This window comes from Rhineura floridana, chromosome 9 (genome assembly GCF_030035675.1).
Source record: "Rhineura floridana isolate rRhiFlo1 chromosome 9, rRhiFlo1.hap2, whole genome shotgun sequence".
Lineage (NCBI taxonomy): Eukaryota > Metazoa > Chordata > Lepidosauria > Squamata > Rhineuridae > Rhineura > Rhineura floridana.
The window spans coordinates 10,635,065-10,660,179 of NC_084488.1; the positions used below are offsets into that span (position 1 = coordinate 10,635,065).

The 25,115-nt window shown below is 41.1% G+C and overlaps 1 protein-coding gene across 4 annotated transcripts in view; it reads right to left on the reverse strand.

The window, feature by feature from the left end:
* ADGRA3 (adhesion G protein-coupled receptor A3) overlaps window positions 1-25,115 on the reverse strand; it is a 103,175-nt gene that overhangs the window by 55,803 nt on the left and 22,257 nt on the right. For all 4 annotated transcript variants that reach the window (XM_061585419.1, XM_061585417.1, XM_061585416.1 and 1 more), the window contains 7 exons: window positions 24,863-24,934; window positions 14,851-14,922; window positions 14,025-14,096; window positions 12,642-12,713; window positions 10,571-10,731; window positions 8,854-9,067; window positions 8,449-8,613 (listed from right to left, as the gene is read on the reverse strand). In XM_061585419.1, the coding sequence (XP_061441403.1) occupies window positions 8,449-8,613; window positions 8,854-9,067; window positions 10,571-10,731; window positions 12,642-12,713; window positions 14,025-14,096; window positions 14,851-14,922; window positions 24,863-24,934 (828 nt within the window). The remainder of the gene's footprint in view (window positions 1-8,448; window positions 8,614-8,853; window positions 9,068-10,570; window positions 10,732-12,641; window positions 12,714-14,024; window positions 14,097-14,850; window positions 14,923-24,862; window positions 24,935-25,115) is intronic.

A 25,115-nucleotide genomic window follows, 5' to 3' on the forward strand; every position in this document is an offset into this window, starting at 1 on the left:
GGGAATAAAAAAGACCAAGAGGAGATTGGCTGCACACTATTATTGGCCAAACATCTCCAAAGATGTAAAACAACATTGTCTATCTTGTGGAATATGCCAAAAGGTGGGGAAAAGTGGAGTAAAGACTAAGGCACCCTTAAAGCCCCTTCCTAGAACTGGACAACCCTTTTATAGAGTGGGAATAGATTTGGTGGGCCCTTTTTCCAAACCCACAAGGCATGGCAAGATATATATAGGTGGTGGTGGATTTTGCCACCAGGTACCCAGACGCAGAAGCACTAAGATCCGTGGAAGCCCCTGTAGTGGCAGAGGCTTTATTAAAAATCTTTATGAGGCTGGGTTTCCCTCATGAAGTGCTGACGGATCAAGGCAGTGTATTCATGGGAGAAGTGATGCAATGTATGTGGAAATGTTGTGGTCTAAAACATCTAAAGACCACTACTTACCATCCCGCCACTAATGGGTTAACAGAGAGATTCAATGGCGTTTTGAAGGGCATGATAAGAAGCTATGTTCAAGATCACCCACAAGACTGGGATGAACGTTTGGGATGCTTCTTGTTTGCATACAGAGAAGTCCCTCAGGAGTCAACAGGCTTCTCACCCTTTGAACTCATGTTTACTAGAAAAGTGAGGGGACCTTTGGAACTATTAAAAAATTCATGGGAAGGAACCCTGGGAGAGTACAAAACATCTGTAGTAGATTTTGTATTGGAGTTCCGCAATAAATTAACATCAATGATGGAGGTGGTGAAAAAGAATTTGAGTCAAGCACAGGAGAAGCAACATTACTGGTATGACAGAACAGCCAGGGAACATGTGTATGATGTGGGAGATATGGTTATGGCGTTCATACCCAGGAAACATGACAAATTACAGGCTAACTGGGAAGGACCATATACCATCAGAGAAAGGCTTGACACAGTGACGTATGTAATCACCACAGGCCAATTAAACAAAAGCAAAGTGGTTCATGTAAATATGTTGAAGCCTTACCATACCAGGGATGCACAGGTGTTGCAAGTTACCTTATTCCCTGAGGGAAGTGGGCCTGAACTTCCAGATTTGGTACAGGAAAGCAAAGACAAAGGAGGGGTAGATCAAGTGGAATGGTCAGAGGAGGTGAAGGTGGAAGTAAAAGAAGAGATTCTGAGAGTTTTGAAAACCTATAGGAATCTCTTTAGCAACAAACCTGGCCGAACCAGTATAGTTATACATTCCATTGATACTGGAGATCATGCCCCAATCAGATCTGTTCCGTACTGTGTGAATGGGAAAGTTTTGAATGAGATCAAAAAGGAGGTGGAAGATATGCTGGAATTAGGAGTGATCAGGGAATCCATCAGTCCCTGGGCCTCAAGTATTGTCCTGGTTCCGGAAAAAGATGGAACAACAAGGTTTTGCATTGATTATCGGCTAATCAATAAAATTACGGTCCCAGATGCGTATCCTATGCCTAGGGTAGACGCAATGTTAGAGTTATTGGGGGCAGCAACCATTATCTCTACACTAGATCTCTGTAAAGGATTTTGGCAAATGGAACTAGACGAGCAATCCAGAGCCAAAACTGTCTTCAGTACACCAGATGGGTTATATGAGTTTGTGACCTTACCCATGGGACTAAGGAACTCACCAAGTTCATTTCAGAGGCTAATCAATACTGTGTTGTGAGGCATGTCAGATTTTGCAGTGGCCTATATCGATGACGTGGCCATTTTTAGCAAGTCGGTGCCTGAGCATGTCCAACACCTGACCACAGTATTGGAGGCCTTAAGAAAAGGAGGCCTCACAATAAAAGCTAAGAAATGCCAGTTTGGACTAAAGGAAGTAATCTATTTAGGACATAAGGTGGGGAGTGGGAAAATCACCCCCTTATGGAGCAAGGTGGAGGCAATTCAAGCATGGCCGATCCCCTTAACCAAAAAACAAGTTAGGGCATTTCTAGGTGTGGCTGGTTTTTATAGGAAGTTTGTGAGAAATTTTGGGGAAATAGCAACCCCCTTGCATGAATTAACAAAGAACAAGTGTTCTGAGCGTGTGGTATGGACGGATGAATGTCAGAAGGCTTTTGATCTACTGAAGCAAGCCTTGTGCCAAGGACCCATATTAATAGAACCAGACTATGAGAAACCATTCATCGTGGCTACAGATGCGTCGGACCTTGCGCTGGGAGTCGTCTTGCTACAGGAGAGAGAAGGCACCAGACATCCAGTGGCGTACCTGAGTCGCAAGCTGACGCCAAGGGAGAAAAACTATTCGTCGGTCCAGAAGGAGTGCCTAGCGGTCGTGTGGGGACTGAACAAGTTGCGCCCAAACGTGTGGGGACGAAGATTCACAGTGACTACGGATCATCGGGCCTTGTTATGGTTGCAGACTATGAAAAACCATAACACTATGCTGCAGAGGTGGTCCTGGGCCCTACAGGACTATCAAGTGGACTTCCAGTTCATAAAAGGCAAGGACAATGTACTGGCCGATGGACTTTCCAGGCAAATGGCTGGGACTGCAGTGACGTGACCAGACGGAGGAACAAAGAAAGACATTTTCCCCATAGAGACTTGTATTTGTTAACGCGACGTATAAATCCTGGAACAGGAATAATACTCTGCCGTTGTTTAAGGGGGGGAAATGTGATGTTCCTATATTACTGTATATATGGTAAGTGTTGGTTGTTTAGAAAATACATGGTAAGTAGTGAAAGAGGAGGGGGAGTGAATGGGCAGTAGAATGCTAGATGATTGGCTGAATGTTTAAAATGGCTGAATGTATAAAAGGAAGAGTGTGAGTGGAATCGGGGGGGAGAAGAGAACTGAGTGGGTTGCTTGGTGGGGTTTAGAGAGTTGTTTGACAGGAGAGAGTGGAGAAGGAGGGAGGTGGAGTTCGGATTAGTATTGAGTAAAACCATATGCTTATGTGCCTTAAGAAGAAATCTTGTTAATCTTGTTAGCTTTGTTATCTTTAATAAATACTTAATTTGGTTTACCAAAGGCCTGATCCTTGACTGGGGTTTCACAGACCAGAAAGGAGGGTAAGGTAATGACCAAGGCTGAAGGGGAACTGTAACAAATGGTGGCAGTGGTGAAGAGAACAACAATACAGTATTCAGAGTCTCTGGGAATACTAGTATTAGGACGTTACTGGTGGTTGCCTAGCAGGGGGATCTGTTGAGATCTGTGCTAGAGCGGGGAGAGAAAAAATAAAAAAGGACAGTCCGGACTGGTGGAGTCCCTGGTGGTGCCTAGTGACAGGCAGTAGCCACGCGCAGGTAGGAACCTGACAGGGAGAGCCAGGGAAGGGCGTCACATGCACATTTTAAGATAGCCTCATTGCACCTGTCACCCTCATCATGGCCTTGTTAAGCCAGGCCAGCATGGCTGATGAGGTAGAGGGCTTACCTAAATGGTGAGATTTGGCACGATTTTTTCCTGCATCCTCCGCTCCCACCAGTTGAGTAGGAGTCTAGCATGGTACCTGACACTGAGGCGAGGGTGGCTAGGGGATTGCTTAACCGAGAAGTGGATTCCCCCACCTGCTCAGGGACCCATCTTCCTCGGCTGAGCCATGAGACAGGCTGTCTCTCCCCCCAGGCATAGTTAAAATCCCAGCTGAAAAAAGGGGACAGGCTGGAGCTGGAGATGTCCCCCCCCCCAATAAGAAAAACTTCAGCTTTACCGGAAAACAAGGTGGCAAAGTGGCAAACTGCAAGTCGCAGAGGCCCGTTGCCCCAGGGGGTTTCCAAATCAACAAAAAGCCTTGGATAGTGAGGGACCAATCCCTGCTTATCCCAGGCTCTTAAGCGGCAATGCTCCTGAAAAGCTTCCCTCTCCTTAGGATGGCAGAAAAGCATTCTGATGAAGGACAGCAGGGGGAGGTACGAGACAGTTCCTGGCCTCCGCCGTGCCCTGGCGCTTCCTGCGCCTCTTCAAAAAAGAATCCCTCTCTTCCTCCCTCAAATCTACCTATTCACTTAGGGCGGTAAGTGAAAGAAGAGAGAGGCAGAAGTCTGTGTGCTGCAGCTGATGAAGATAAACTCTCTAAAAAGAGCAGAGAAAAATAAATAAACTGTTCCCAAATCCCTTATGGGGACTCAGGAGGAATAGGTTGACTCTGTTGCTCGCTGAAGGCAGAGTCCAGAACTGGAGAACGGGAGGTTTCCTCCTCCTCCTAGCCGGCCACCAACTGAACTTCTTTTATAGTGCTGACTCTGCCTCCAGGAGGAGTTAACCCATTCCTGTCTGCTCCACTCCTCCGCTGACTGAGAAAAAGCAATTCACAACAGATAATTAACTTCTGAAATTCCTCTGCCACACTAAAGCTATTAAAAATATTTGTATCTTGAACTGTCACTTAATGTGGCTTACACCACACAATCAATAACAATATTTGAAATATTAAAAGCACAACAAACAATTGGAGATAGGACATAATATAAAAAACAAATAGCAGGGACCCAAACTAAAACAAGTAAATAAACAGATCTAAGAAGCCAAACTTCCACAGGCCAGAGGTGTCCCAGAACAAGGAAGTTTTCCATTTTGTGCAGAGAAGCATTAGGGAGGCCACAAAAATCTCCCAGGACAGGAAGGCATCTCATAATCTAAGTATAGCAGAGAAGACCCAGGCCTAGACATTCCCATCAACAGACAGAGACTAAGACGTCTTTTTAAAAATGAATTAGTCAAATTCATGGAAAATAGGTCTATCAATGGATATTAGAAAAATGAAATCCTCATGTTCAGAGGCTGTGCATTGCTGAATACCAGCTACTAAAAACAACAACAGGAGAGAGCTCTTGCCTTCATGCCCTTTCAGTAGGCATCCCAAAAATATCCAGTGGGCCACTGCTAGAAACAAGATGCTAAACTAAATGAATCTTTCGCCTGATTCAGCAGAGCTCTTCTGTTCCTATTTTCAGAAAAATCCTGAAAGAAAGATGTGCTATAATAAACGTGAATGATTTTTTTCAGAATTGGTTTGCTATTTTACATTTTGCCATGGTGAGAAATAACTGGCTTCTGTTTGTGTATGATGCACAAAATAATATGCAGTTGTAGAAAAGTATATTGCTAAGTAAATACTGAGCTAGGTTTTTTTTTTCCAATTTCAAAGGACAATCAAACTAAAATGAATGAAGTATATCTAATGCATATCTTTGCCTGAATATACTGTTTTGTCCCCGGGGAAGAGATGCATTTTAGTTCTACTACTTCAATATGAAATGGCTTCTAAGCAGAAACAAAATAGACACTTCCAGCTCTGCTCTAGCCATCCAAACCAAGAACAATAAAGGTAAACGTTCCTAGGTGCATTTACAACCATCTGCTCAGAATAATTTGGTTTACAAGTCAATGCTGATTTCTGTATGGCCTCAAAAGGTGAAGTACAACTCTTTGTTATTGCTTTTTCTATACTACAGATAGGTTTTTGCAGTAAACCAACTCTAGCGAACCTCCTGATAAAATAAGTGTTTCTCGAAATTGTGTTTCCTTCCAGTGAATTCCAGAGGGGCAAAATCCTATTAAACTGAACAATAACTGAGCAGCACAGGTTAATTTAATAGAGAACGCTCGAAAATAAGCCTTTGCCATCTGTTTTTACGTCTAATTGCGAGTCCAAAAATGAACAATTTACAAATGTACTTAAAAAGTTATTTAAATTGCTCTGCATATTTTTCCATTAACACTGCCAGAAACATTCTTATATTCTTTATCTTTTCAGCTCAAGACAGCATTTCCTATAAATGGAAGAGACTACACCAGGGAAAGGACCAAAGTAAAAGAAGAAGCACAGATGGCTTGGATCCAAAGAACCACTTTAGGCATGAAAGGGCCTGGGCATGGCCAGTGGAATTTTGAACTTTCCCTCTTTGAATTGTTGACACCCCCCTTTCTCCAAATACCATATCATAAATTGCTTTTGAAACAACTCCCAATTTCAACAGAGATTTGTAATGCAATATTTGTGTAGTGGGGCTAGAGAAGCAAGAATATCAGTCTTCCTTGGGTACATATAACCAGACACAGAGTAGTTTGGATCCATCTGTGTGTGTGTATATATATATATATATAAATAATATATGAATGAGAGAGAGAGAGCGCATGTAAAAATATTTACATTAATCATTCCTAAGGATAACTATACACAACAGAGAGAGAGAGAGAGAGAGAGAGAGCATGTAAAAATCTTTACATTAATCATTCATAAGGATAACTACAGACTTTCAGCTACTATTCACCTCATCACCTCTGGCAAGCCAGAAATGTCTAGAGCAGCCTTTCCCAACGAGTGTGCTTCCAGATGTTGTTGGACCACAACTCCCATCAGCCTCAGCCAGCATTGCCAATGGCTGAGGCTGATGGGAGTTGTGGTCCAACAACATCTGGAGGCACACCAGTTGGGAAAGGCTGCTCTAGAGATAAAACAGACAGGAAGCTTTTGTACACCAGAAGGGTTCTTTCATTCCCTCTTTTGAGCTATCACTGGTCCGGTGTGTACGTCAGATTGGCCAGAATATAAGCACCAAAGACAGGTGAGGACTAAGCCAGGGAGGAAACAAGCCAGAGTCGGGTTTGTCATTACATGTGAAACGTAGGCTCATGGCTTATTTTCAGGAAAAAGCCATAAGTTACTGTAGTTAGTTACTGTAAATTGCCCAGAGAGCTTTGGCGATGGAGTGGTATATAAGTACAATAAATAAATAAATAAGGAGTAAGAACAAACCTTGGTTTCTGCTCAAGAAACAAACTATAAGCCGGGATCCACATACAACAACGGCTTCCTCCCTGGTGCAGCAGGAGCGAAGAGAATGAAGTGCAGACTTTTGAGCAGTATGCACCATCATGCTACTTGTTCATGTTAAACCGTAATTTATTTTAACTATGATTAAATGTGGCAGGCAAACTGGGTCAGTGTCTCACCAATGAGTAACATGGGGATAGCCACGCAAGCAGGCTAGTGAACAATTTGTGGGCTAGGAATTCCTGTGGCCTTATATGTGCAAGGTATCAAACCTTAATTTCAAATGAAGGAATTTTATTTATTTGACAAGGTTTATATATTACTTAAACAACAAAAACGTCTAAGCAGTTTACATAAACTGGATGGATGCAATCTATGTTTTTCATGTTTCATTGTACATGTGCATTTCATCTACATGGAAGCAACAACCACATAGGAAATCATCCTAATCAAAGTGATCCTGAATTGGAGATGGGGAGAGGGAATGAAAGTGAAAGGCTACTAACAAAAATCAATAAAATACAAATGGCTGTGCTGACTTACTTCACTTCACAGTACATATTACTGCTAGAAATTGCAACAGACAAAGTTAGAAAAGGAGTTACCTTACACAGAGAGAATCTAACTGTTATAGCTGGCACTTCCAGAGGCAATGTGCTGTTAAGAGTGACCAGCAGCACAGAGGTCAGAATGGAAAAAGTGAAGAAACAAGTACAAAATGAAGATGAGTGTGGTCCAGCAGTAAATAACATCTCCTAGATACAGACATATGGTTGTAAATCTATTGCACACACTGTATGAACTCAGTTTCTTCATCGCAATATGCATACTGGTTTTAAAATACTGAAAAATGGCCTGATCCAGCAGCTCCTTTGTTCTTAACAAATAAACCAAGCATGGAGAAACTTTTTCAGCCCAGCAGCTACATTTCCATCTGGGCAGTTTTCCAGAGGCCACATGCCAGTGGTGTGTGAGGCCAGAGGCAAAGCTGGGCGAAGCAGCAACTGCAACTTTTACCTTTGTACACACACCCCTCTCTATTCTCCATCCAGGCAACCAAGAAGCATAATCACATTCCAGCCAGGCAAAAATATTTAAGGAGGGTATGAAGGGTGGTAGGGACGTGCCCTGGGGAGGAGGAGTGTGGCTGAGGAGAGGCTATGGCTTGGGGAGAGTCCTGAGGGCCAGACAGAAAGGGCTGGAGGGCCACATTTGGCCCCTGGGACTGAGTTCTTATCCCTGAAATAGCTCTAAGCTAAGTGGTGTCTCTAGATTAAGCTTAAACATTCAGTCCGCACCAGTATTTCAATTTTTTTTTAAAAGTAAAATCAAGGCTTTTTCTACATTAAGGATACCACGTAAATTATAGATGATCTTCCAAATGATTGTTGTAAGTAGTTTTGGAGCTTTGTACTTTAACTCTGATCATTTTAACCTGAGGGAGTTGTGTCAGCTTTCTCCCAACAAGTAAGCCCAATAAGCCCAATAAGCCTAATAATAACAATAGTAATAATAATAATGAGCCTAATAATAATAAAATAACAATAACAATAGAAAGACACTGATTCTGCATTTTCTTATCTTAATGCAAATGAGAGCCACAATAACCCTTCCTTTATTATCATGAAGGAGAACAGAATCAGGTAACACTTGAACTCAAAAGCAATCTGTAACAGCCAACATATTCTCCATCAAAGCTGTCATCACCAACCTGAAGTCGCCTTTATTGTTGACAACCCTTTCCGGCGGGCAGTACTGTGCAGAACTGTTCAATACCACAATGTCAACAGTCCTTGAATTATTCCCACGTCTGGTATGCACATGACACCCCCAGTTTCCAGTAGATCCAGCTTGAATGTTTGAGATGGTCAGAGCACTAAGGTAAGAGGTAAGACCAGCATTCAAAAGCATATAAACATTTTCTTAATTTGCCAAAGGTATCTAAAACACTGATGACTAAGCTATGGTCCTCCAGATGTTGTTTGACTACAACTCTGATCAGCCCCAGCAAGCATGGCCAATGGCAAGGGATGATGGGAGATGGAGTGGAACAACATCTGGAGGGTCACAAGTTGGCCACCTCTGCTCTAGAAGGAACTACAGACAAATCCCTCACCTTGCAATGAGTGAGCAGTTATGAACCATGTTTTTCTCAACAAAAATGCCCTGGGATGCATCACTTTCAACTATCTTCCCATCCTGATACCATAGAACCTGCATGTCCTGATCAATATATGAAGCCATACACTGGAAAGGCAAACTGTCTCCTTCAAATACAACCTGGCGATGAGAGGGAGTCATGTAGAAAGATGGTAATTCCAGAGGGGGATCTGTGTTACATTGAAACAAAATACCATGTTTAGAAAGACATTGTGTATCACATATGATTTAATATTATTCACAAAATATTTTTTAAAAATATATTTTGTCATGTCATATAATCAGAAGCAGCATCAGGCTAAAGTTATATGCTACAGTAGGGTGACATCGGGGCTACTTTGCATGAGAAACTTCTACTCTGGCAACCTAAGTTCAAGATATATGTGCAGCATTATCAGTTATGGCCCTACATATAAGTTATGGTTTTCTTAGATAGCAGCATAGGGACAGTGATCTCGGCAGCTTCAGGACTGAGAAGCAGGAGAGACTCTTCAGGGCTTCACATGGCCTGCAGGTTGTCCACCTATGTTCTAGTGTTTCAAAAAGCCTACGGTGAATACAACTTTGTGCTGGATTATGGTCACACTGACACTTGCCATCTCATGTTGGGTCAACAAAAGGTCAATTCTGTATCTATCTGTTGCAGTGAATTAAGGACTCTCCTGACTAGCTCAACAGTTTCCATACTTTTGCGACCAATAGCTTTGCAATCCATCTTCTAACCAGAATTCCCTCCTCTTGACATATCTTTTCATTCTGCATTTTCCCCATTTTACTTATGTAGCTGGTAGACAGTTATCTGTGACTCACTGATAACATTGTAACTTTCAACATGGTACCAAAGAATTATTATACTAGCTCAGTTTAAAAAAAAAAAAAGCTCAATAGCAAGCAATAAAAATAAGAAACCCAATGTTTTATTTATTTTAAGAGTTCCATCAACATTTTAAGCCAATTTTAAAAAGGTGGATTTATAAAAAGATGAATTCATTAAGAAAGAACTAGAGATGAATGTCTTATAGAATATCTTATTGTCACCAGTTGCACTCTTGTATTAATATGCAGATAACAAACAGTAAACCTAAACAAACTGTTTAAAAGCAGATGAATTTACATAGACCTTTCACTATTCAAAAGCAAAAATATAGTTTTGTTGTTACTTCCTCTGAGGTACAGCACCTATAATCTTTAAGGAAAGGTGAAGATAGCTAGACATTATTAGATAGTACATGATACAATAATCAGATTCTCAAACTACTAGTAAACCTGATCTTAAAATGCAGTTAGTCATTTGGTATATCACATCACATTGATAGCCTCCAAAGCTCAATGCATAATGTATATTTTCATTGCTTTGTCAGGAAAGACAGAGGGGGAAAGTATGCTAAATGTTTTTCTCTCTCTTTTGTTTTTAAAGAACTGAGCTTCAATGAAGTTTACATTCTTAGCAAGAGGAAATTTAGGCCCTAGGATCAGTAAAAAGACAAATTTACCTTTTCAAGAAAACCCAGAGTGGCTCAGGAAAACAACAGAACTCGCTCCTTCAAATCCAGCCATGTTGGCTGAACAACAATATCATGAGAATCCGTGCAAAAGCACCAAATCAAGACGCAAGAAGAAAAAGGTGCACTTTTGGGAACAGAGCCAGCATCACTTTGTTGTAATGGTCTTACCACATGTAAGAAGTCCTTGCTTAACACTTAAAACTGGTTGAGCCTGCAGCAACTTGGGGTAAGCGCATCTGGTCTCACGAACAGTTATATTTCTTTCTTGCAACCACTGCTGTATCCACAACATATTGCAGTCACACAGCAGATAATCAGTCTGAAATTCTCTGGAACAATACAGAAGATATATTTTTGTTTTTCAAAGAGGCAAAATCCCACTGAAACCAGTATAACTCTTGGATGAAACAGATTATCTTGACCCATTCCAGTCTAGGTTCAGGCCTGGTTATAGGACTGAATTGGCTTTGGTCGCCCTGATGGATGACCTTTACCAGGAGAGGACGGGGGGAGTGTGACCCTGTTACTCTTACTTGATCCCTCAGCAGCTTTTGATGCCATTGACCATGGTATCCTTCTGGGCCGACTTGGTGAGATGGGTATTGGAGGCATTGTTTTACAGTGGTTCTGATCTTACCTCCAAGGTCAGTTTCAGAGAATAGCATAGGGTGATTGTCTTTCGGCCCCCTGGCACTTGTGCTGTGTGGTGCCGCAGGGTACCATCTTGTCCCCAATGCTGTTTAACATCTATATACAGCCCTTGGGAGCGGTTATCAGGAGATATGGGGCAAGGTGTCCACAGTACGCTGATGATACCCAGCTCTATCTCTCTGTAACATCTGAATCGGGAGAGGCCGTGCAAGCCCTGGACTGGTGTCTGGACTCGGTGGTGAGCTGGATGAGGGCCAATAAACTGAGTCTGAATCCTAGCAAGACGGAGGCACTGTGGGTTGGTGGTTCCAGAGTTCAAATAATTGGTCAGTTGCCTGCTTTGGATGGGGTTGTACTCCCTCTGAAACAGCAAGTTCATAGTTTGGTGGTGCTGGATTACTGTAATGCGCTCTATGTGGGGCTGCCCTTGAGGTTGGTCCAAAAGCTGCAGCTGGTGCAAAATGCGGTGATGACACTGCTCACTGGGGCAGGGTATTGCCAATATGTCACCCCGCTGCTGAAATAAGTGCACTGGCTGTCCATTTGCTACCGGGTCAAGTTCAAGGTTTAGTCTTGGTGTACAAAGCCCTATACAGCTTGGGACCAGGATACCTGAAAGACCATCTTATCCCTTTATACACCCAGTCGATCACTGCACTCTACATGTGAGGGTCTCCTGCAGATACCATCTTATGAGGTCTGTTCTGCACAACATAGGAAACAGACCTTTAGCGTGGCGGCACCTACCCTGTGGAATTCCCTTCCCTTAAATATGAGACAGGCACCACCTCTGCTACGTTTTCGGCATCTATTGAAGATCTTCCTCTTTCAACAAGCCTTTTAAGTTGAGACCTTATCCCAGTCTGCGTTGGAATTGCTTTTTAATGTTTTAAAACCTTTTTTTTAAAAAAGTTTCTAACCTTTTTTTAAAGATGTCTCGAAAGCTTTTAAAAAAAATGTTTTTACAGATGTTTTGTTTTAATGTATTTTAAAGTCTGTTTTTATGAGGTTTAAAGTGTTTTTAGTGCTTTTGTTTGCCGCCCTGGGCTCTTGCTGGGATGAAGGGCAGGATATAAATCAAATCAAATAACTAAATAAATAAATTCAGAGTATATAACTGAGCTGCTTCCAAATATTTGTAATCAAGAGTTAGCCCAGCTCTGCATTAGTGAAAATAACGAACTGGGTATTTCATCCATATAAATAAAAAGTACATAAACATTTTTACTAATTTATTTGCCCATGCACAACTTTTTTTAGTATTCGTAACATGACAGTGGCCTAAAAGAACAGCCAGCAACTCTCCTATCTGCCAAAAAAATCACACCTATCTGAAGTAATTCTTATATGCCACAGGTAACCAGTTAGGTGGCTGTTTATTTGCCTGAAGTTCATACATGCTTAGGTCAACATCTGCCATTTTTAGAAGACAACTTTTAAAACAGAAAAATCAGTATGCCTACTGAAATACTGCTGCTGAGGAAAATGAAATGAGATCTAATTTGGTTATGTTCTGTACTTAATTTTAGTATCAACAACTCCTAAAGCTTTCAACCTTACACAAAAAATCTCACATATTCATACTTACAGAGATCTCAGTGACGTAAGATGATCAAACGTTCCTTGTGCAAGTGACGAAAACAAATTTCCCGAAAGGTTTCTAGGATATTTAAAAAAATTAACATTAGATATGCTGGAGTGAAACCTGAAACAAAATATTACAGTGTGGGGTGCTCTTATTCAGGATTCCAGACACTCATTCATTCATTCCCCCTGCCCCTTAGTTTTCCATTCCATGCCTCCCAACCCACAAAAACTCAGCGTTCCATACCTTTCGAAAATGCTCAGTCTTTATCGGGCTTGTTTTGGGGAGTATATCTTACCCCTGGGTATTTTTGCTAAATACATTTTGTATTTATAGGACCGTCCTCTTTTAAGTAGAGACCTTATCCCAGTCTGTGTCTATGCTGGAATTGCTTTTTAATATGTTTTTAAAGCTTTTTTAAAATGTTTTTATCGGTGTTTTTTTAAAAAAGTTTTTAAAGATGTTGCGTTTTAATACGTTTTTGTTTTGTTTTTAATATATTTTAAAGTCTGTTTTTATGATGTTTAGAACTGTTTTTAGTGCTTTTGTTTGCCGCCCTGGGCTCCTACTGGGAGGAAGGGCGGGATATAAATCTAATAAATAAATAAATATTTGTTCAAACCTTGGAGCTCCCAGGCCTGCTGATACCTTCCTCTCAAGAATGGATGGTGCTGTTTTGGAGCAGCACTTGGGAGACTGAGATTGCTATTAGTACATAGCATGTGTTTGGATGGCTTCAGAGCAAGACTTTCATCCCTCTGAATCAATATGGGTAGACTACTCTCATTTCTTATTATAACTCATTACATAAAGCATTATTATGTGTTAAAAGAACATTACAAAGGCCTGCATCATGTTGGGGCCTCCCCCTTAAGCCAATACTGGTATCCACGTACTCCACCCCTGTGTCTAGTTCTCAGTCTAGCTAGGCACCCACAGAAGAAAGGTATTATGTTGTAACTGGCCAAATATGTGAAGGAAGGGAATATGAATATTTAGTAATCAAGGAATGCTATTCTTTACTTAGCCCATGAGCCAATCATTCCTTATTGTCCCCCAGATGGAAGTTTCTTATCCTCTTTACTAAGAATTCTACGCTTCCTTCCCAGTAGAACAGAAAATATTCTCAGTTTTGAAATATTACAACAACAAACATAATATCTTATGTGAATGATATGGAGTACCAGTTTATAACTGGGGAAATGTGTGTATATTTTCAGTTAAGAATCTTTGGTTTTAAATACAGAATTCTAGATTGTCAACGGTTTACATAATATTTTGCTATCTTTATCTGAAAATCAGGCTGCCAATATATAGATAATAAAGGAATTAAATAAAAGCTTAATTCAAATTTGTGCCAAAAATATTTAACAGAACGATACTTACAACCGAATGAGATTAGCAAGTCCTTTAAATATATCTGCATTCAGGCATCCTATTTGGTTGTTTGTTAAGTCTCTGTCAGAAGGGGAGAAAAAACCCCAAACTGCTTCATTTCACCATACAATATGTAACTGACAAAAACTTACAAATAGACAAAAACCTTATTTTGGTAAGATAATTTAATTAAAGTACAAAAAAAATCAAGATTCAAAACCAAAACTTAGACTACAATCCTAACCCTACTTACCTGGAAGTAAGCCCCACTGAATTCAATAGGACTTACTTCTGAATAGACATGTTTAGAATTGCTGTATAAGGCCCTAAATTTGAGAGTGCCCATTCTACAGCTACCTAAAATGAGAGAGATGTAAAAGTATTGGTCATTTAAGAAGTCAGATTGGCAGAGCAATCTTAATGTCTATGCAGAAGCAAGTCCCACTGAGTTCAATAGGTCTTATTCCCAGGTAGGTTTGTACAGGACTGTACACTTCATGTCTTAAAAACAGCGTTCTGAAGAAGAGGAAGGAAGGGAGCTTAATTTTTTTTAAAAAGTAGAATCAAATGAAAAGCCCAGTGCTTGAATCTTATCATAGGATAATGCTCCTTTTCTATACCTTCTACAGATCTATTCTTTTAAAAAAACAACGATAGGGCAACAAGAGCTGTATACAGTATTCTAGACAGAGAACAATATAGATTTAAACAACAATAAGACACTGCAAAGTAAGACTTTTTTAGAAGATCAAAGGAACTTTAGTTCAGGCTACACTTAAAATTGCTACCTCATGACATTTCACTTAATTCCAGGTTAACAAATGTAAATACTTACAATCTTTTCAGAGATGAAAGTCCCACAAAAGCTCCTGGATCTATAGCACTAATGAGATTGTTCTTAAGGTCCCTGTTTTTGTTTTGTTTTTTTGAAAAAAAAAACACAAAGTATAAGGATTATGATAGAAAAGTAATATTATGGCTGGATTTTCAAGCTTGATAACCTATGTTATAGTATACTGGAGGGGAAAAATAAAAAACTATTTCTTGACCTAAATCTTTTCTTCAGAAAAATGAGACAAACATGAAAACTTCCATTGATTTTCAGTCAAGGTCACCAATGTTGGTATCAGCCTTAGTTATTATGTTTATGGTGATAACATTTTCTCTATTGCCCTGACTCATTGCTAAAGCACCTGAACTTGAACTGAGTTAGAGGCACAGAACTTTAAAAAGCACCCCCCCAAGGATACAATCCTTCCTCATGTAGGTAAAATGCCTGTGTACAGAGGGATCTAGAAAAGCCCCATCATCTCCTCCTACAAGCATACCTGCATGTATTTCCACACCAGGCTTCCTTGACTAAAGGCTGGACAAGATCATGAGACACACACACACAGCCAATCCCCCATAATTCCTTGGTGCCCATACGCATTTGTGCAAGTACAAGGCAGAGGGTGGGGAAAGCAAATTTGTTCTTCACTATGGGGATTCCTCTGTGCATGAGTGCTCCAACAGTTTTGAAAGGAACTGCGCCCAGAGAGTTTACATCAAACGTAAAACAAAAAGTCTCTCCCAATGACACAATAAATTAAAAAGTAATAATGAAGTCATGATGACAAATAACTTTCTTGTCTGAAAACTGGCACAGTTCTTTTTGTTTGAGAGTACAAAAGTATATTGTGTCTGGTTATAAATAAATTACACCAGCGATTTGCCTCAAGAGATGAAGGCTTGGTTTTCATTACTTTGTTCAACTAACTCACTACTAAAGAATATAAGATATTCTCCTTCTCCCCAAATCTCCACACGGATGTATCTGTCCTGATTAATGTCACATGAGTGGTGCCAAACTGCAAAACAATGACCATGTTATAATGGTCAGACTAAGATTTCTATTTAAAGATAGTGAACCAACCCTTTTGGAATGGGTCAAAGGCTCCCTTATGACACCTGCAAACTTCACTCCTGCACCTCTGTTCCACCTACAACAAGACCTGTGGACAGGAAGCTTTTATGTTACACTGTGGTCAATTTCACTCCCAAGACAAAAAATAAACTGAGTGAAGTTGACCAGAGGGGGTAAAATAGGAAATATAAACCTTGGTAAAGCATAACAAAATGAGTTGCAAACAGCTATACAATAAAAACAGCAAAACACTCTTCAATGAAAACTCAGCTGAGGCTTCGGGAAGAATTAAAGTAGATTGGGATAAGTAATGGGAGGACTACCCAAGAATAGTCCTTTGTAGATGCTGATCCCATAGTTACCAACTGAGAGGCAAGAGGGCTCTGTGAAGCTGTGCCCACAGGACATGTCAGCAATCCGATTTGGGAGATAGTGGTAGAGCTCTGTCTCAACTCCTTCCACCCCCCCCCTTAAAAAGTAGCCCTCCAACGAAACTAAATGTTGACCAGGGTCATAGAGAATCAAAGAGAGCTCAAGCGTGCACTTAAATCAACACAGGCGTTCCCTAGCAGGCCAGCAAATTACATTGTTTTTTAAAGGTAGCATTTTGCACAAAAAACTTCTGTCAACACATACTATAAAGATGTGGCTACACTTTGCAAATTTACAGTCTTTCTCATTAACTGCTGCATTTCCTGAAATAGATAGCATTCACTTCCCACTTGAACAAACTACTAAGCGAAGCAACATGCATTCAGACAATCAATTAATGAAAGCTCTTGGATAGATGGTTAGCTCCTAAAGGGATCATTAGAACTGCCAACGTTTGTAAAATGCCACATTTATACTCATTGGCTGTGATTCAACACAACATTAGGCATGCCTAAGCTCATCGATTCTGAGGGACTTAAGTGCCTAACTCTGTCTTGAATTACGCTCATCACGTTGGAACCAAAAGGAGACTAGCATATTTTCTTGTTTATGTTCTACACTACTTTCTGGCTCTTAGGAAAATGTGGTATTTGGGGTGAACACAAAATGAAGAAATAGTTAAATTCTTTCTTTAGACACCTTTCAACTCCTGTTACATTGCATAAAGAAACTACGGAGCTGTGTTGTGTGTAAAAGTTTTCAGATTAAATCAGTGTAGACCAGCCTTTCCCAACCAGTGTGCCTCCAGATGTTGTTGGACCACAACTCCCATCTTCCTGACCATTGGCAATGCTGGCTGAGGCTGATGGGAGTTGTAGTCCAACAACATCTGGAGGCACACTGGTTGGGAAAGGCTGGTGTAGACAGTGCTGAGCTTGAAGGACCAGTCATCCAACTTGATATAAAGCGGCTTCCTAGAAAAGTAAGGCTGGTGTGTCTGTGTAAGACTAAGAAGCTCAAGGAACATGGAGGCAGGGCCTCAGAAGAGAGCATATGGGTGGTGCATACAACCTCCCATTCTGTGTACTGGGTACAAAGTGGCAGTGCATGCACAGTGAGAACTACTTGGTTGCCAGAAAGAAAAGAAAGTTTATTGTGCCCTAAGCTAACTCGTACCTCCACAGGATCGACCGTGCTCTGAATTTTGGCCATAACTGTGTCAATAGGTGGGGGTCAATTGCACCCTTAGAACATTGAAAAAATTCAGGTCTTCCAAAACTCCATGTTCCATGTAGTCCTCAACAATGATGGGCGTGACTTGCCATGTAGTGTTGAGGGCTCCCTCCTTAAGTTAGTGAGAAATCAATGTTTTTATTCTTACAGCTTTGGTGGTTAATTCTATCCCTCTTGGAATGAGAAAAAAACACGCACATAAAAAGGGGGCCAATGTGAAACTGCAAAATGCTGCTGAAAGTTATTAGTTTCTCATCATGTCTGTCCATTTCATGAGAGAAAGGAGTGCAGAGGGTAAAAAGCATAGCATTTTGTCTATTTTTATTTTCCTTATTACCACAAATAGCATCAGGAGTCAACAGTATCCCACAGGTTTACAAACCCCTTTTAAACCTTGAATTATTTGAACATTTTTTTTAGCGAGACCCTTCCTTGTAACCCAGGAAAACTGTTCCTACCCTCATCCTCCAATCAAAACTATAATTTATGTGAAACTTGCTAATGAAGACTTTTGGGGTAACTAAAGACCCCAACTGTATCTGCAAATGTTTGTAAGCAACCTGTACCCTCAGATCAGTAGATAACTAGACTTAATGGTAACTCTCTGTGTCAAGGACCATTACATGACCACTTTTCTCTGTTCATGCAGAGGCCTGTGCAAAATGTGTTGGTGAGGGCACAATGACAGTGGCCTCAGAATTTAGTATAGGCTTTAACACCAAGCTAGTAACGTGAAAGACAAACTTGCCCCTGCACAACCTATGGGGTATGTTCAATAACACTCTTCCATAATGCTATGCGTCATTTGAGAATGTAATGTCTTACCCAAATGATCCCTCAGCTTGACCCAAAGAAGAAGAGAAGCCATGATAATATGAGAGGCTAAGGTATCAAAAGCCCCCTGATTTTTCTCTGAACTGCTCAAATATTTCTACCTTTACATTCATAGATAAGCAATAATCTTTAATTTAGAAAATATCTTGGATCATCAGTCTTAAACAATGAACTGCCTGAAGTCCAGTTTTATCATCTAAATGTCAGCATTTCCTAAACAATTCGTTTCCACTAAGATTCAAAACAAAACACCTTTAGGTCAGGTTTGAGCTCTCTACTTGTTATCCTCCAATTCAACAGCTTTGTGTTGACGTGTGTGCGTTGTTGCGTGAAACAGCATACATTACGTTGGAGTTAAGTTGAGCAAGAAACTTCTTCAGAGCATTAGATCATGTTAAGAGTCTTTATTAAGACATTACGGCCAAAGGCTTAAGAGTAAATACATGTAGAGTTTCTTCAGTCACCCCCCTTCTGGTACATCTCTCTCCAAAGGTAAACACAGAAGACAACCTCTCAGTTCAGAGGAAATACACAGAAGACTCAGCTCAACACAGATAGCTGCTAGAACTTTTCCCAGTCTATCGCGATGGTTACCATAGCAACGGCCTTGGCTGTCCGTTCCCAGACTGGGCAAAGACATAACCCCCCCTAGCTACAGTTTTTCAGACTTGATGGAAAACAAACTCGGTGACAGTGCGGTTCAATGGTCAACAATCCCCCCTTTTTCCCATCATGTCTGTAATTCATTACAACAATAACAACAATACATTTCTCCAATACATCTTGCAATACAGCTTACATTTCAGTACAGTTCAGAACATCTCTGTACATTTAGCTAACACTTTATTCAATCAAACTTTGGTTGAACACATGTCATATATAACGTGTCAGGATCCATTTCAACCAGTTTGTGCATTCCAGGACTGGTCACTAATCCCACAGTGAATCTTTCTGGCGGTTTCAGGCACTAGGACTTTTGCTCTCTCTGCCCCCCCCCCCATTTGAGCTGGTACTTGGCACAGCCTGCGCAGGAGATTCCATTTTCTCAGCCTTGCGTTTCTTCGATCTACGTTTCCCACAAATGAGCTCATTTAACGCATCCCTGAGAGGAATATGTGTGCCCTCCACCTTTATGTCTGGATTTGGCTTAAATGTTTGTGATTGTGTGTCATCTGACCCTGTAAGAATGACTGTTTCCCTTTGATCCCAAGGTTTTTCTGAGACTTTAATGCTTCTGCTCAGAATTAACTGCTGTGTTTCTGACAACCAAACAAATTCTTGTTGTTCTCTGGGTGCAAGCTTGCCTCTTCTTTTTCTCTGTAGAATGTGTACCCGGCTGCTTTGCACTCTCTTAGGCATTAACCTGATTGCATTACATGAAGATTCCATGTGAGCAGTAAATACTGACTGTGTGCCTTTTACAGCTGTCTTTTTACAGCTCTGGCGGTCATTCCCTTTCCGCCCCATTAAACTCAAAGCATCAGCACACTTTACACCCATGGTCATTCTAAACTGCCCCTGTGTCATGAATCCCTGGCAGACAACTTTGCCTCTTCTCTGCACAAAACATTTTCCTCTATCAAATGTTACACAATACCCAGAATTCACCAGTTTTCTGACTGACAACATGTTATGATTCAGTTCTGGTACAAACAAACAATCTGACAGTATTCCCAACTTGTCAAATCTCACCAGACCTCGGGCTTCCACAATCTTTTGCGATCCATCAGCTAGTTGCACAAAATCCTGCACGTCTTCTGAAGTGTAAAACAAACTTCTGTCTTTGATTAATATATGGCTTGCCCTGCTGTCAACAATCCAGTCAACAGGTCCTAAATCTTGAGACTTCTGTTTACAAACAAAGTTCACACTTCCCTGCTTCAAGCCTCCATCCCTGGAGTTGCGCTTGACTGCACAGTCTCTTTGAAGATGCCCACGAGCCCCACAGGCATAACAAGCCTTCAGCCGTTGCTGTTCTTGCTTGTTTTCCTGTCTGCTGCTGCTTTCTTCTTTCAGCTTGGCTCTTTGCTTTTCCTCAGCACTTTTCGCCTCTTGTCTCCGCTGCCATTCCTGGGTCAGCTTTTCCTCAATAAACGCAACGTTCAGACCTCCGTCAGGCATGGCTTCGAAAGCCATGACCATATTATTCCAAGTCCCATCGAGTGAAGCCAGGATCAAATAGGTCTTCTGAAGTTCAGAGTGTTCGACGCCTCGGTCCGTCAGCTCAGCAAACAAATGTCTGAATTCCGTGAGATGCTCACTCATTTCGCACTCACCCGTGAAGCGCATCTGGTAAAGCTTCCGTGCCAAACACAATCTAGATCCTGTAGTCTGTTGCACATGTAGGGCCTCCAACACGTCCCACATCTGTTTGGCATTTGTAACATCTCTCACGTGTAGCAGTTGAGAGTCAGATAAAGCCAGAAGTATAAAAGCCTGCGCCTTCTGATCTCTACGTGTCCGGGCCGCGGTCAGTACCGCCGGGGGTGGTCCATCTATAATGTCCCATAAATCCTCTTTTATCAGCAAAGCCCACATCCTCGGCTTCCAGCTGCCATAATTCTTTTCCGTCAATCTTTCCATTGGCAAGCCTCCCCCAGACAGGTTTACAGCCATGTTGCTCACCTCTGTCTGGTACAATCAATCAAGCTGCCCTCTGGAACTCCGTCTGCCGTTCAGACCAGCAACTTACTCCCGTGTAATGCGCTGTGGATCTGGGCCCATAACCCTGTTGACGTGTGTGCGTTGTTGCGTGAAACAGCATACATTACGTTGGAGTTAAGTTGAGCAAGAAACTTCTTCAGAGCATTAGATCATGTTAAGAGTCTTTATTAAGACATTACGGCCAAAGGCTTAAGAGTAAATACATGTAGAGTTTCTTCAGTCACCCCCCTTCTGGTACATCTCTCTCCAAAGGTAAACACAGAAGACAACCTCTCAGTTCAGAGGCAATACACAGAAGACTCAGCTCAACACAGATAGCTGCTAGAACCTTTCCCAGTCTATCGCGATGGTTACCATAGCAACGGCCTTGGCTGTCCGTTCCCAGACTGGGCAAAGACATAACCCCCCCTAGCTACAGTTTTTCAGACTTGATGGAAAACAAACTCAGTGACAGTGCGGTTCAATGGTCAACACTTTGAAGCTCCAAAATATGTTCAGTTTGTCATGTTAGCAAGCAATATTAACAATACTAACTTTAAAAAGTTCTTTCCTCTTAAGGTCTTTTACTCTTCTGGAGACAGGAACACAACACATGAAAAGCAGATGAACAAATCATGACAAATTAGAAATCACTGAGCTAATAGGAAACAACTAGCTGAAGAGAACAGAGTGAAAAAGCAACCATGAGAAGTTACCTATATCAAGTTTAATATAAGAGTAAATATAACTAGTATTTTCATCTTCTGTAAGTATTTCTACAAGATCATAGGCAACAATCCAATCATGAAAACAAAGGTTACTAGGCAAGCTGTTTAGGCAGCAAGTTTATAAAGTTCATTTTAAACTAAGTGGAACAATGCATGAAGCCCTAGTCTAGAGACATCAGTGATCCCAATAAAACTAGTTTTGCGCAATATCATTGACAATTCAAATCCTCCTTCTGTTCTGTTTGAAGTAGTGACCATATCCTGAACTTTTACTGCTGACTGACAAGGGAGCTAGTTATATCATGATTGCCCTTTCTCTTGTTGACCTTTAGTCTGCCAGGTAGGAGAAGGTGCTTATAAAAACTGCACTGACCAAGGACGCTTCCACCCTAGGAGTTAATTCCAGAAGAGTCACTTATTATTCACTTGCTATTTAACAGGGCATCTACAGGACATAGTCATCCAATCATCGCCTGCCTATATTTTCCCCATGCTCCTTGTCTTTACTCAGACCACAAAAAATCCAACTGATATCTAAATTGCATTTTTAAATAAAAGAAACACAACACATAATATTAACACAAAAGAAGACATCAGGATCTTTCTGACAGGACAGTTGGTGGCAGAAAAGCCATGGTGGTGACAATGGTGGTGTCAGGGAAAGCAAGGGGAAGTCCAGCTGGAGCTGGCTCTGATGTGGTCTTCACTTGCGCCCCTCTCTCTTCTAGAATCCTTCCCACAGGACTGGTGATGGTAGAAAGGCCTCATGGGGGGGAGGGGATAGTTCCGCTGGCACAGGTCCCAAGGTGGTCTTTGTCTTGCCTCTCTCCCTCCAGCTAAAAAAGAATAGCAGTCTCCACATGTGCAGATCTCTTTAAGCACAACTGTTTTGTACGTGTGTGTTCTTTGATGTGTGCAGTGATGGACAGAGTGGTTGAGCCCTATCAATGGGCTCTCTGTAGGAGCTAGGAGACAGAGGGGCCAAGGCAGCAGAAAGCTCAATTTCCAACTTTTAAAATATATCACCCTAAAATACAGCTGGTGACAGAACTGAGTTTCCTTCACTACTACCCAACAGGATAAAAACTGCCTGCTCTATATAGGAATGAAAATAATTTGTTTAAAAGCACTAGAAGATTTCTATAAACTGGCAATAGTTTTGCGAGGGAGGGGCCTACTGGCACCCAGCCTTCTCTTCTTCTCTCCTCCCCTCAGTCAATATGAACAGGTGTCTGTCAGCAACCAGTGCAGCTGTAGCCTCATTTGTCCACCCTCGGTTTCTCTGCCTCTATATAATCAGCCCTGGGGAAGAGAAAGGCAGCCGCTGGGGCACAGCTGCAGAAAAATGCTCCGAGGAGGAAGGTTGGGTGGCTGCTTATGGAGAAGAACACTTAACAAAAGCAAGCCACAGAAAGAAGCCTCATGAGGCTGTGGGGATGAAAGGAGATGGTATCTGGAGGGGAAAGAGGTCTTGCTCTAAAGAACACAGCTCCCACCTGCCGTATAATTTCCATGCATGTTTGTGCTTAACCCCCCCCCCCCACATGTGATGAGAGACCATGTCTCTGTCTCCAAAGGGGAGAAGAAAGATGCAGCGTCTTGGCACAGATGTGTGCCTGACTTAATTTTTGTTTTAAGAAATCAACAGCAGCTTGTGCTGCCCCTCAACTACAGCTTTTGCACACTCCTGTGGGAGTAAGCCTCACTAAATGCAGTGGGACTTACTTCCAAGTAAATGTGTATAGAATACAGCTTTAAACAGGTTTATCCTGAATTGGAAATTGTTTTAGGACATGATTAAAGAGCAGTTTCTACAACGCTGCAGAAGAGCAGAAAACACTCTAAACCATGTCAATGGGGAAACTATTGCTAACAGACTAGAAGTTACTTTTGAACATACCTTATTTTTTGTATTGCCAATAGGAGGCAGTGAATGTTATAATAACCCTAGCTGCCTGCAAATAGTCCTTCAAATGCTCACCTAGCCCTCAATGAGTTTTGATAAATTCTTCCTTCACCTTCAGTTTCTTTTCCCCCACTCCCCCCCAATCAAAAGAGCAATTTCAAATAATTCTTTAAAAATTAGAAATATTACTGGATCATTTAAAGTTTTAAAAGTATAACTAACTTAATTGAATGAAGTATAAGAAGATAATTCTGGGTAAGCGGCGGTAATGAAGCCGAAGCTCTGCTCACGGCCGGAGTTCGATTCCAACGGAAAGAGGAAGTTGAATCTCCGGTAAAAGGGGTCGAGGCCCACTCAGCCTTCCATCCATCCGTGGTTGGTAAAATGAGTACCCAGCATATGCTGGGGGGTAAAGAAAGGCCGGGGAAGGAACTGGCAATCCCACCCCAAATATACGGTCTGCCTAGTAAACGTCGCAAGACATCACCCTAAGAGTCGGAAACGACTCGCACTACAAGTGCGGGGACACCTTTACCTTTACATCTTTTAAAAAGTTAGTACACTGAAAATGTTATTATGGAACAAATATATACATTATTGTAGTGATGAAGGCATCACCATCAATGGTATGGATCCAAAGAACTATGTGACTATTCTTTGCGCACCAAGGAAGATTTAAACGTATGCTTCTCACACTGCAGTTCTTCCCCCTTTTCCTGCCGCTCAACTACATTGCAAAATGCTTTTGAAAGTCTAGGGAGTTTTCTAGCAGGCTGTGGTTTTGCATGGAGTTCTGCCACTCAACAATCCAAAATTGAACTGAGCCTTGGGCCTTGGGCCACCTATCATAGCTCTTTGAATCCTTGTTATTATTTATCATTGCACATAAATGTTTTACAATGAGAAAAATTAGCAAATGTGATTAAAATGAAATCATACATATATTTACATAGGATACATTAAATTCACCTCCACTTATTTGTGAGTAAACATTGACAGGATAATATGCTAAATATTTGGAAGCACTGAAATATCTTCCTTATTTCTTATGTGAATTATTTTCTGAGGCAATTAGTTATGTATTTATTATATGTACAGCAAGAAAGTGATTCATTCATGTATACAAACTGCTGGAGTATCTTATTTTTCAAAACCATCAAATACAGCTAGAGGTGAAATGTTGTCTTTCCTATTACAATACTTAAAACAAAATTAAAGAGCTTACAATCGTTCAAGTAGGCTTAATCCAGTAAAGGAACCATTCTTCAATTCTGATATCTTATTGTTGCTCAGAATCCTATAAAACAAAATAATGAAAAAAAATTACAAGAAGATTCCTCTTTCAAAAAATTCCAATGGCACTGGAGTAAAAGTTGGTGGTTTCCGCTCTTATGTTGTTTAAAATGGTGCTTCACCAAGAAGTCAACTTATTTATTTGCACTAAACTATAAAGAATTGGCCCCAAACCTAAACTGCAA